Source organism: Abramis brama (genome assembly GCF_963993115.1).
Source record: "Abramis brama genome assembly, chromosome: 5".
In the NCBI taxonomy this organism is placed as follows: Eukaryota; Metazoa; Chordata; class Actinopteri; order Cypriniformes; family Leuciscidae; genus Abramis; species Abramis brama.
Genome location: NC_139967.1, coordinates 29,352,303 through 29,365,843, shown reverse-complemented (window position 1 = coordinate 29,365,843; position 13,541 = coordinate 29,352,303). Strand labels below are relative to the sequence as shown.

The window sequence follows — 13,541 nt, the reverse complement described above, 5'->3', positions numbered from 1 at the left end:
GGTGTGTGAGCCAGTACCCATGTCCATCCCAGAGGGAGATTTGGTGGAATTGGACTGCCTGGTGTGGCTCATTGAATTTAAACACCCCCCTTTTTCAATGTATAGGCACATTATAATCTCACAGGATTTAATAGCAGAGGCTGTGTATTTATGCCATATTAAAATTATTGGCCCAATGAAGCCAAAAAGAAATGGCAAATATTTTGAGTAAACTGCCTAAGTTATACTGGATCCTTACAACCAACAACACAATTGGGCTTTTCATTGCATCCACACTAACAGACCCCACAACAACTGATCCTTTCCACAAAACGTCCTTGTTGTGACTGTGTCATCAGAGCCCAGAAAGACAGACATCCGGTTCCTTCTTGACTTAGTAAACATGACCGGCTGCCACAAACTAAAGCCCTAAATATCTACCATTTCATCTTACAGGAAAGTTGGTCATATCAGTTAAACATCCCACACAGCTACTGATATATATTTCAAGGTTGGAAAAGGACCAATATTTCCCACAAGCCAAACTTTTGATTAGTTTCCAGATTAGTAGCTGATGTTGGGAACACCTGCAGGGACAGAGGTTAATATCTGGAGACACCTGGTTAAGCCAATAGGAGTCTGGACAGACTGAATACAGAAAGAAAAAAAACCTCCTCTCATTGTCATTCATTTGCCTATTGCCCAACTTTCAGACACAGGGGAATGGTCAAACCCAAAGTTCCCAGCATCATTTTATGCGTCTGTTAAAACAAGCTGGAGCATTCTCAAAAAAGGGAGCAGTGCATAGGGCTGAAGGCAGGCACAAATGTGCTTTTGTACCTAAATCATTACCTCACTGGCCTAAGCATCCTGGGTAATGTCCTGGACTCATTAGTTTAATCTTTGTGTCATAATATTTTGACAAAAAATGTGTAATACATTATTATTACACCCTTGCTTTCCTTTGGTCTTATGCTTATTTCTTACAAGCAAACAAGTAGGCCAACAGAAAAATGCTATTCTCACATTCTCTTCACTACCACTTACTCAGCCGTCTCTATACAGATGAGACTCTGCTGTAGAGATGACATCAGCCATGTTGTAGTGTCCAGACATCAGTGCACTAACAGAACTCTATGTTTCCGCTGGTAAGGGTCCAAAACCTCATTCTGCCAAGCCTGCAGTCACTGACAGAAATTACTGGGAGAACAGATTTGCTAAGGCATCCCCTAAAAAAACAGCTCTCTAAACTAAATGTTATATGTACTGAAAACAAGCCAAATGGAGGCAAACAGTCAATCGTAAATTCATCCCAGCATGAATATGTGTGTGTGCTTATAAATATGCATGTGTTTTTGTTTGTTAAACTTAAACACATATTTGTTTTTTGATTTCCTTTTTCTATGCTAAGTCCTATGGAACACAGTGTGGACCAGTTTGAATGATCATGATCATCTTTTTTTTCTCACAGAATCACAGTGTCAAAAATCAGTTCCCCTGTACGATTAAAGTGAAGACTTCTGATGCAAAAGCTGCTAAATGCCACCTCTGTCAAAAAATGAGATGATGATATTGAGCGAATGCTCTCCGCACATAATATACGTTCATCATATACTTTCCCTTCAAACCCGCTAAATCCCAGCCTCAGCCCATTCAGAAATACAGGTTCGTTGGCAGAAACTGCTAAACACTACTTCCCTTTGTCAGCAAAAGCCTCTATAAGTTCACAGAACCAATCAGAAGACGCGAATCGAATCATATGATTTCAAGATAAATTACGGTGTGTGTATAAACCAGCTTTCAATTATCGAGACGCAAGTTTTTATCCTGTTTAAAGACATTTTTAACCAAACAAGATTTGTAAAAATTTAGAAGTTTATGCTAGAAATGTAAGTTTTTTGACAATGTATTGTTTAGATTTGACTATTATCAGTTTAATGTTTACTAACTTAATGTACTTCTTAATGCACAACTTAAGAGTAAAATGTTATAGTTATTTATTTATTCTTTTTTATTTATTTTTGATACATCAATTTTATATTTATTTTTAAATATATTTAATATTGTATATAGGTTATTATATTTTAAATATATATTATATTATTATTTTTTATTATTTTTTTTAGCGTAGTGGTGTAGTTATTATATAAAGCCTTCTATTTGTCTTCTGTTTGTTGTTGTTATCCAATAAAGTGTGCTGTCATTTTGTGTTGTAATGGTTATACTGTGTGAATTATTTATATTTTTTTTACTATATTTTTAACCCTTTTACATGTATTCAGAAAGGACAGTGAAGAGTGACTAGAGGGAGATAGGGTGGGATTGGGAAATGACCGCGGGTCTCATTCGAACCTGGGTCCCCTGTGAGCACTTGGACCTGAATACGATACGGACGTGGCAGAAGTGATTTTGCAGCTGTTTATTATATCTTGTCCAAAGAGGTGGACTTAGAGGTTTTTGCACAAAAAAAGGCATTTCAATTACTGACTAACAACCTTTCATTGCCATTAAAGTGAAATTACTAAACCTAAACATAGGAGCCTGCCAAAAAAAAAAAAGATAATAGAAATGAAAAATGTCAGATGGACTTAGAGGTTTGTGCATCTGAAGTCTTCAAGTACTCCTGAATACAATATAAAGAACACAGGACTAAATATTTGCTGTGTGGCACTATGGTATCCATCCAAAATATAACAGGCTGTCAATATGCTGTGTAAAATCCTGCAAATTCGGCCAACAGTTCTGTTTCGAAGAAGTGAGAGAATTTTCAGACAGAGATAAAACAAAAAGAGTTTTGATGGCGCCAAGGAAGTGCCAAGTTCTCAGGGCTTGACAGAATTAGGTACTGCTAAATACCTCTCTATAAACATTTTCAATGTATAGAGCCATACTTTTTTAGACCCTGGACAGCATTGTTAAGGGCCATTCACACAAAGAACAATCATTCTATAATAAATAATAAATGATAATAAATGAAAATCTGAGGATGAGAACATATAGACCTACTATTATTTTCATGTTTCATTTATATTATGATAGTTCTGGGAATAATTGCATTTTTAAAATATGATGTTGCAGCCAATGCCTTGCACATCTCTTTATTAAAAGTGATTAATAAGACGGACTATTTCAAGCCACTTTCAGAAAGCATGTGAAAACTTCAGGAAAAGAAAAACAAAGATATCATACCTAGGTCTTTAGAATCAGTGGAGGTGTGCATGGCCTCTGTGAGTGTCTCCTTGGGTGCCTTTGAAGGGCCTGAAGCAGCTTCTTCTGTGATGTTCATCTGTGATGTTTCTTGGTCAGTAAGTGAAGGTGTTGTTATCTCTGCTCCAGAAGCAACTGTGGCTGAACTAGGTGTAGTTAAACCTGGTGACTTTGTCACACGGTCAATCAATTCAGCAGTTTCGCTTTCTGAATAGCTGGTTAATGTTTGAGACGCTTTTTGTGTAGATTTGGAGGTTCCAGTAGATGTTTCTCCAGGTTGTGAGCTTTGTATAAAAACAGTGGGTGTAACTGCAGAATCAGTGACGGTAACTCCACTGGAGGTCTCTGAAGGTTCAGGTTCTGAGCTTGTGGATCTCTGTGTAGACAGAGGTGGGGGGTCCGCCATAACAACCCCAACCCCAGTCTCATCTTCATACTCAGAGAAAACAGTAGACTTAGCACTCTCAAGAAAAGTGGCCTCTGTTGCCAATGAGAAGGATGACTGTGTGGAAGCATGTGATTCAGCTTCGTCTTTACCATTACTGGTCTCACTAGCTGAGCGAGTCGGAATCTGGGTTGGGAATTTATCATGATCACTTTGAGTGATGGATTCGCTAAGTGAGGACGATTCAGTTGTGTGTCCAGATTCTACAGTGTTTACTAATGTTACTACAGAGGACTCTGCTTCTAAAAATCTGTCTGATGTCATATCAACCAGAATAGATTCCTCTGTTTTCCCGACTGCAAACATTGGTTTTGTGCTTAGTGAGCCTGAAAGTAAAATATCAGGTAGAACGGTCCTCACTTCAATGATGCTCTTATCCTCTGGTTCCTCCATTAGTTCTTCTGTGGCTGTGGGAGCTGCAGTAGTAAGCTCGTCACGGACCACATCTCCACGAACTTTTGCTTCATCATCAGCCTTCTCAGTACCAAAATCTCTAATATCAAAATCTGGAACTTTTGTCGTGGGGAAGCTTTCCTCAGATTTCACACTGAATGCAGCTGCATATGGTGTATTGATGGATTCTAGACTGTCAGGGAAGTGGCTTGTCTTTGGTGGTGCCATGCTAGTGGAAAACATAGAAGGGGCGTCAGTAAGAGACAAGTCATCATCAGAGGTGGCCTGTGATGTGTGAGAGGGACTGGCCTCAGAAGTCTGGCCTCTGGTGGTCTCTGTGGCAAAGAATGTAGTGGTGGGCTCCATAGTTGTACCACTCTTGATTGTGACATCCACCCAAGAGGACTGGTTGAATAAAAGCTTAGAGGGGCCTATAGGGAGAAAAAAAATTGTCACAATATTTACCCAATATTTTGTATTATAGACATGCACTCAAACATGAGCAGACGAGTGTGTTCAATCAAAATACATCAAAACATAAAAATACACAATCAAAATGCATATCAAAATACACTACCTTTCAAACCTTTTTGGCAAGAAAGAAATCCTTATTTATGCATTAAATTGATCAAAAAATGACAGTAAAGGCTTTCACGTTGTTTTAAAAAAAACTATTATTTCAAATAAATGTTGAATCCTGAAAAAAAAAAAAAAAAAACATGTATCAGAGTTTCCACAAAAATATTAAGAAGGATAATTGTTTAACATTGATAATAATAAGAAATGAGCATGAGCACCAAATCAGCATATCAGCATGGTTTCTGAAGGATCATGTGACACTGAAGACTGAAGTAATGAATGATGCTGATAATTCAGCTTTGCCTTGACAGGAATAAATAAGATTTTAAAATATCTTCAAACAGAAAACAGTTATTTTAAATTGCAACAATATTTCACAATATTACTGTTTTTACTGTATTCAAAGAAATGCAGCCTTGGGGAGCATGAGAATCTTCTTTCAAAAACATTTAAAAAAAAACTAATCTTACTGACCCCAAACAATTGAACAGTAACAGTAGTTTGAACAGAATAATTGGTTATTAGCTTGCAACCATATAATCTGATTGTTTTTGTTTATAGAAATATAACAAAGTATTACCACTTTACTTTTTTGTTGTCAGATAGTTACTATGGTTTGATCTACTGGTATGTATTGTCTACATTTCAAAAATCAAAAATATTGTAAACAGGATTTTCAGATAGATCTCTGCTGTGGAAATCTTTCCATTTTCCCACAGCAACTTGCACATTATAGACATTATGCTTGGTTGTATGATTATTATAATTAAATTATTATGAAACATTATCCCACTATTGCCGAAACAAGGCATGATTTGATTATACTGTTCTCAGAGACCTCGAGAGAGACCTATATTCCTTACAATTGTTGAAACACACTTAGGTCATAAAGCTTTTTAAATTGTTGCAATCTGAAAGTGATTTTCACCTTCAAATAAAAGGGTCATTTTTACAAAGCATTCTAAGTACATTTCATTGTATGCAATGCTTGAGTTTGGTTGACGAGAACAGCTCATCAGATTACCTCGGATTAACTTGGCTTTATTCAGCAAATTTATTTTATCTGAATGGTGTCAGAATGGTTCCAACAACCTAACAATTATTTTGCTAATTTAATTTCATTCACACAAACAGCTTACATGCTCTTAATGGCTGTTTAGCCCTTAATTACCATGTGTTCACAAAAAAAAGTGTCATCTTCAAATACAACAGGCTAGCAGCCAAGGCTCCAGCTGTTCTCTATTATCTCCAGGCTCTTTCTATTCAATCTGATGTCAGCCATGAGGTACTTTTTCCCTTAAGAAAAATGCCTGTCATTCATGTGATGCATTGTCTGATGGTTTGTGGGATGTTATAATGTGGCAAGGTGTGGTGAGGGGCGAAAACATCCTAACATTTGTCATCCTAATCCAGCCTGATTAGCTCATGTGATTTTATGCACATCTGCCACTATATCAAATATTCGTAGTCATCACAGGGCAAAAGAACATGAGAACCAAACCCATCATGTAAGAGAAAACACTTGAACAGCACTCAATGCCACATGGATCAGAGAGGCTTAACAGAGTTGAAACAGACCAAACAAACACAGAGGTCACAGTGTCGAGGTTTAGGGTGAACCCCAGGTCCATTACTTATCACAGCAGTCAGTGGCTGTCATTCTGGGTGAGTGCCCTGCCTGGCAGGGGGTAGGTTGTCTAAATTAACCTCAGTTGAAAAGATAAACCCCCCAGGTCAGGGGTTAGCGAGACGCACTGATTTTAGAGCTCTGGTAGTAGCGCTCTCCTTTATCCGCATGTCTGTTCAGATAAGTGTTGGTGTAAATGACAGGAAGAACAGAAAGTCTGACAGCGTAAAGAGTCAGAAAAAAAGAAGCAGGTAACACCTAAGCGCTTTTTCATGTTTGTTGATGGCTATAGGTCTGTACTGTGCATCTGAAAAAGGTATTACAGAAAAGGTATTAGCTCTGTATTATGCAACTAAAGGCAAGATTTACTTACAGCTTGCTCCAGCGCAAACTCTCTTTTGGCATTAAAAAACTACTCTCAGGATATACTAAAGACACGCAGTGAAAAAATTTGCGCTGGAAAGGCGTGGACATGGTTATTTTTACGGCTGACCTTTTGCATGTGCATTTGTAGGAGTTTCCCATTCAGACACAACATTTATGGGAGGAGAGTATTTAAATTAATCATGCCAGTATGGTATTACTGTGGTTTGCGCTAGTCAGTTTACTGTTATTTGCACCATTATTTAACGCCCCCCCCAAAAAGTATGTCATAAACCAGACACTTAAACCATTTGTGTTGCTCTTGGTAGATTGCGTTGGTCATTATGGAAATGATCCGGCTGCGTCTGTGTTCTTTAATTTGCATGTCATCAGTAGATCACACACACAACTTTACACTCCCATCGGCACATTTTTTTGGAAATGCGTTCTCACGCTAATTTGCCCTGTTTAGTAAATCTGGCCCACAATGTTCTTTGACGAATGGCTTAGATAAACATTAAAGGGATCATCATTTACTCACCCTCAAGTTGTTCCAAATCTGTTGATAGAACAGTTGTTGAGCCCCACTGACTTTCATGGTATGGGAAAAAAAATACTATGGAAATCAATAGGGCCCATTAACTGTTTGGTTACCGATATTTTTCAAAATATGTTCTTTTGAGTTCAGGAAAGGAAAGAATTTCAGACATGGTTGGAACAACTTGAGGGTGAGTAAATTATGACAGAATTTTAATTTTTGGGTGAACTATTCTTTTAATGGTGACTCAAAGAAAGGAATTGTCTCTTACCTTTCAGAGACAGTTGTATATGCATTAACTAGACGTGCATGATTTTTTTAATCAAGAATTGAGCTTAAGTAGGGCAATCTATAATTCCATTGCTGTCAGATTTTATTGTTGATCTATAATCTTGATAAATAATTTTGGAGATTTTGGTTTTTGCCTTTTCAAGCAGATATCAGCTGATAGTATGGATGCACTATTTTTAAAAACTCTGGCTAGTACTGCTAAAATTATTATTTTTATGTCAAGGTCAATAACCTGATTGCTGATAATAAAATGTTTTGAAATGCTACGAGTGAAATTGGGCATCAAAACATTATAATGCACAATATGAAAAATGGAGATTCATTTTGAGATTTACATTTACCAGTTTTTTTTTTTATTATTAGTGTTTTTAAAGAATAACTTTGATGACAGGAAAGGTCATTGAAATGGAAAAATGGAAAAATTACATTTTAATATTACAATTTAAATATCCAGTACTGGCTGCTAAATAAATAAATAAATCTCTAATAACAGTCATACCATAATACCAATTATATATCTTGCATCCCTACCAGCATTGAAAATAGCTGCTCAGAGTCGTTAGACTAGTTAGCTCTAGACTAACTTGACTTTGACGTGTCTCAGTGCTGTTTATCTTTTGAGAACGATGCCCCTGGTTGCATAATAGTGTTCTTATGAGGTCATCTCATCTTGGCCAATGAGAACATCAAGTCTTTCTGAAGTCTCAGTACTTACAACACCACAAAGCAAAGTCTGACAAGCATCTGCCATTTAGCCATGAAGCACTACAGTGGCATAACGGACCTCTGAGTGTTTAAACCCTCTTGTTAGCCAAGCCCAAAGTGGTTCCCTTAGAAACGGGCGGCAACCCAGGATGCAGTGAGTGAGGTCAGTGAATCACTGGAGAATGAGCTACTCTCATGTAAACTTTTCCATTCTCTACGTCTCAACCTAAAAGAACCTCAATTAACAAAAAGCGGTGCACTCTAACTAATATTCTGCTTTGATTTACTGCCGTTAAGAGGCCTTCAAGTCTGGAGCTCAAGTTTACGTGTGTAATGGGGTAAGGGCTTTAATTTTATGCCTGCTGCGAGAAATGACGTCAAAGCAGCTGGTAAAGTGGCTGTTCTTGCAACCATTCAGGTGTTCGTTTATTACACCATAAACACTTCATGAGCTCAGTGAAAAGTCTTTACCTTTGAAACAGTATGCTCCTAGCCTCATGCTGGGATCCGGGAAGCCTGTTTGATTTCGGTAGCGGTACAAGGTGCGGACACCCAGCAGGCCACCACCACATTGACTTCTGGGTACGGAGACAGGGTGGCGGGCACTGCCGTCAGACAGCCATCCATAATCGCATCGGTCGAGGCCCTGTCTCCAGGCAGCGTGGAGTTGACCAGGTGAGGCCAGCTCTGCATTCATGCTTTCACACTCCGCCTTGGCCTCAGCAAAGGTCATCTTTTGCATTGTGGGCGCAAAGTAAACATTGCCTGGAGTAAAAACATGAAAGAAACATTATATATCTGAAATTAACATTATATATCTGAAATTAGCTGCATTTTGAGTTTGTCATAAAAACAGCTTACATGTTAAATAATCTATCTTTATATCTATATTTAATTATCATTATTAAAGTCTTGCTAACACATAAATTCCAAAGTGCCAGTCAATGAATCAAAACCCAGATCTTGGATCTGGGAGGAGGGGGAATACCCTGAATAATATGACAAACGCAAATTAATTAAATAACTTTAAAAAAAGTTAAGAAAATTAAAAAAAAATATTCAAGCAAATGCTGTGGTGAATAGGATGAAAATAAAAACGAGGGGGAGTTGTTTTCGTGCAGCCTTGGGTGTTGCTGTCAAAAGCTAGAACTGAGGTTTTCATGACGTCCAAGTAATTTACAGCAGAACAGTAAAGACATTCCCAAATCTTCTTTCGTGAGGGAATGAGACATATTAAACACCACAGTATACAACAGGGTGTTCATTTTATGAATCCATTTTCCATTTGCTCTTTCTGATGTTAGTCGTTTTCCATGTCTTTGTCACAACACTAAAGTGACAAGATATGAAAAAAAAAAAAAGTAAATTTTTTAAAATAAATAAAATCTTGTTATTTCTTGGTCATTCTGGCTTTTGAAAGAACTAGAATCTTCTACAAACAACAAATTCTCATCATTATTAGTAAGTTACTTTAAATACATGTATGTAATTTTTAAAAGAATACTATCATGCAAACTCAGCTATCAGCTATCAAATAAAACGGTAACACTTTACAATAAGTTTCATTAGTTAACATTAGTTAATGTTACATGACCTAACATGACCTAACAATGAGCAATACATTTGTTACAGTATTTATTAATCTTTGTTAATGTTAGTTAATAAAAATCCAGCTGTTCAATGTTTGTTCATGTTAGTTCACAGTGCATTAACTAATGTTAACAAATACAACCTTTGATTTTAATAATGTATTAGGAAATGTTGAAATTAACATTAAATAAGATTAATTAATACTGTAGATTCATAGTTTCAAGTTACCTAAAGTAGTTAACTAATGTTAACTAATGAACCTTATTGTAAAAAGTTACCAATAAAACCACTGACATGATGTTCTGATAAGCTGATGTACATTCGGCAAAACAAGTTTATGTTCACATTAGACTTGGGATTGAAAAGAAACTCAGATTTGAATTAAAATAAGAGAGCTTCCACTTCAATGTTTAATACCACAGATGTTCATTGCCAATATGGTTGATATTCATTTTTGGTCATAACCGCAGTTTAAAACCACATGAAATATGTCAGCATTGAGCAAATATAACAGATAAACTACAGCTCTTTCACATTACCACAGGACTGTTGGCCTTGTCAAGAAGTTTTATTTTATTTTATTTTTGAAAAGAAAAGTTGTAAGAAATAACAGAATACTAAACTCTTACCCTCAAGCTTATCCACATAGCAGAACACGTCGAAGGTCTCTGTGGGCCTGCGTTTGCCATAAGACCTGACACCAGGTTTTCCAGGCAGATTTCCAAAGCAGCCAGGCCTTGGTCTAGTGATTGGATATCTACAGATAGAAACAATCCACACAGAGAGACAAGTTTCTCATGACTGAAAAATAGTACACAATTATCATTTGTTTAGCTTTTGCAATTTCCTTTTTGTATCAACATGTTGACATATTGTTTAGAATTTATTACTGAGATTGCCAGTAGAGAATATAGAAGTGCAGGTCGTTCGTTTGTGTGTGTGTGTGTGTGTGTGTGTGTGTGTGTGTGTGTGTGTGTGTGTGTGTGTTGCTTCTAACCTCACTGTTTGATCTGCAATCCAGCCAGCATCACACTGGTCAAATCCATCCTCATAAGCAGCTCTCAGCTGTTCTGCTGTAGCAATGGTGGCTCCGACATCACTGCAGGTCTGTACAGCTTGTGCATAGTTCAGCATGTATCTGCTGACCCTTGACCTGTAGTGAAACACCACGCCTGTTCAAAAGAACAAATAAAACAAACAAAAATTAACATCTCCTAACAAAGACCATTCCATCCATTAACAGTTTCATTAAATAGGGGCACATTGTATTACTGCCATTGTTGTCAGTGGCCACCATAAATTTGAAGACTAATACAAACTGCTTTAGTCCTGAAGAGGTCTGCAAGTTGCTTATAAACAAATTAATAAAGCAAGCAGTGTTGGGACATTCATTTGAACGAGGGGACATTCCATCCACCCCCATAATTGTCGCTTTGAAACAAATTCAAATTAAATGAGTAATGGATCTAATTAAAATGGCAGTGTGTCTTTGCTGAGAGCAGGGTGGTGCTGCGATTCTAGAGCCAAAGCAGTTCAGGGCTGACCCATCCCATCCTTTCACATGGCCTGTGCATAAATCATCCCATACAAGATGCATCCCAGTGTCAATATGCATTACAGTGTATCCAAGCAGAGGGAAGACATTAAGAGAGGCAAAGTTTATTGGAGTGCATTTCACTTTTTACGCTGTAACTATAATCTGGGAGGAGCCGAAACAACCTTAAAATCCCTCAACAATTTAGATAATCTGTGCTTGTGGGTTTTCTCCCATTAACAGTTCCACTTAAAAGACTGAACTTTCATGTATCTATAATTTACTTTGGTTATGACTGTCATTGATCAAATAGTTTTAAGGAATTTCCCATACTGGCAGCATCTGTGCTTCAGAACAATGGCGTCTTAAAAATCTTTCAAATTTGAGAGAAAGCGAGAAGACAAAGGTGTTAAAACAATCTTACCATCAACATTTAAACTAACTGTGTCTTGCGTGTCCTCAATCCCAAACATTACTTCACAGCGGTATGTTCCAGCATCACTTGCCCGGAGCTTCACCATAGTTAGAGAAGCATCGCCAATGTCTTCCGGGTGACTCTGCACAGATACGCGACTCCTGTACCCCGAACCAATCTTAATGACACCATTTTGGGTGACAAGAACAGTCGACTCCACACCCCCCTCAATTTTTGTCCATTTGATGCGCAGGTAATCTGTTCCGGAGGCATTTCTGTTTCTAGGTCCAACAGTTGGGATGATGGAGAAGGAACATGGAAGGGTCACTTTCCCGGACAACAAGCCGCTGACGGGAGGCATCACCAATAATGTGCTAGAGACTGAGAGAATGGAAGGCATGAGAAGTATACACACAGCTGCATCCACCGCAAAGCACAGGAAATCATGCCTCACAGTGTTTATGATAATTGAGCTAAAAATTATTGTACTGCCTCTGTGAAGCCTAAGGGTAAGTATACCAGAGACTATTTTCCTGTAGAAGGACAGATAACCTTGAACGGGGGACGTTGAAAGGATCGTAACTGTCAGAAAATCACTATATACTCGGACCAACAATGTGAGAAATGCTTTGGACAGGTGGGATTACCCCTGAGGGTAGCACACCACCGTGTGTGAGCATGGCCTCTCAGAGTGATGAAGTCAAGCCATCTGTTTGCACCAGACTACAAGAAGTTCCTAATTAAAAGGTATAGGTGCCTGGAAGTAAACCATTAGTGGCAGCTAGGGGACAACAGTTTGTGGGAATGCAGGGTCTGCTCCACAACAGTTTGACCAATTCGGGAGATGCATTTAAATTAATTTTACAATTAAAGAGATAGTTCACGCTAAAATTAAAAAATTTATAATTTCTTACCCTCAAGTTTTTCCAAACCTTCCAAAGAGTTTCTTTCCTCTCTTGAACACAAAAAGATATTTTAAAGAATGTTGGTATCCAGACTGTTGATGGCACCCATTTACTTCCATAGTAGAAATAAAAAATAGTCAATGAGTGCTGTCAACTGTCTGGTTACCAACATTGTTTCATCTTCTTTTGTGTTCAACAAGTAACTCATACGGGTTTGGAACAGCATGAGGGTTGAGTAAATGGTGACAAAAAAAATAATAATTTTTTGGGTGAACTATCCCTTTAAGTTGATTTTTGTTGCAAGAAATAAAATCTAATTAGCCCTTAAAACAGCACAAAAAAGAAAAACATGCCTGCATTCATTTAGACACATGTAAACGCCAGTCTTGCATGACTAAATCCAATTTCCACTTTTACCTTCACCAGATAAATACTTTTTGAAATATAAAAGATGTAAAAATAAATAAATAAATGAAAAGCTTACCTGGTCCAGTCGTTGTTTGGTATATGCAGATCAACCACAATATGTGTCTTATATTAAGCAACATCTTCATGGCTAGGAGGTGAAGAGAAGAATCATTGAATCATTGATTTGATAAGTCACTAAAATCTAGTAGTAAACTGAGTTGAATGACTGAGACATTTGCTATCTATTAAGACTCGCATTTGCTGAACGGCGTTACTCATCTGACTGGCGATGTGGTGGTCATACAGAGTGTTTCCTCTCAGAGGGTGGGTGGCGGAATTGAGTATTCAGTTGTTATAATCCCCTGCGGGGGGTGAGGCAAAAACTTTTGCCACCGCACCACTACAAATGTTGGGCTCGTAAAACAACCATTCTTAGATTAGATATAGGCTATAATCAAAATATAGCTTACTGTGAAAGTTAAAAGGCGATGTAGTTGAAATTTGTTTTATTGTTTCTTCAAATAGTTACTGACTTAATGCATTTGTTTGTTTTCCTTTCGTT

The 13,541-nt window shown here is 37.6% G+C and overlaps 1 protein-coding gene across 1 annotated transcript in view; it reads right to left on the bottom strand.

Moving 5' to 3' along the window:
- The window catches only part of vcana (versican a), a 46,305-nt gene that overhangs the window by 31,564 nt on the left and 1,200 nt on the right, over positions 1-13,541 (bottom strand). The window contains exons 2-7 of the mRNA XM_084115524.1: positions 13,056-13,127; positions 11,676-12,047; positions 10,715-10,889; positions 10,347-10,474; positions 8,599-8,892; positions 3,169-4,455 (exon numbers count right to left, since the gene is read on the bottom strand). Of these exons, the coding sequence (XP_083971650.1) occupies positions 3,169-4,455; positions 8,599-8,892; positions 10,347-10,474; positions 10,715-10,889; positions 11,676-12,047; positions 13,056-13,125 (2,326 nt within the window). The 5' untranslated portion in view covers positions 13,126-13,127. The remainder of the gene's footprint in view (positions 1-3,168; positions 4,456-8,598; positions 8,893-10,346; positions 10,475-10,714; positions 10,890-11,675; positions 12,048-13,055; positions 13,128-13,541) is intronic.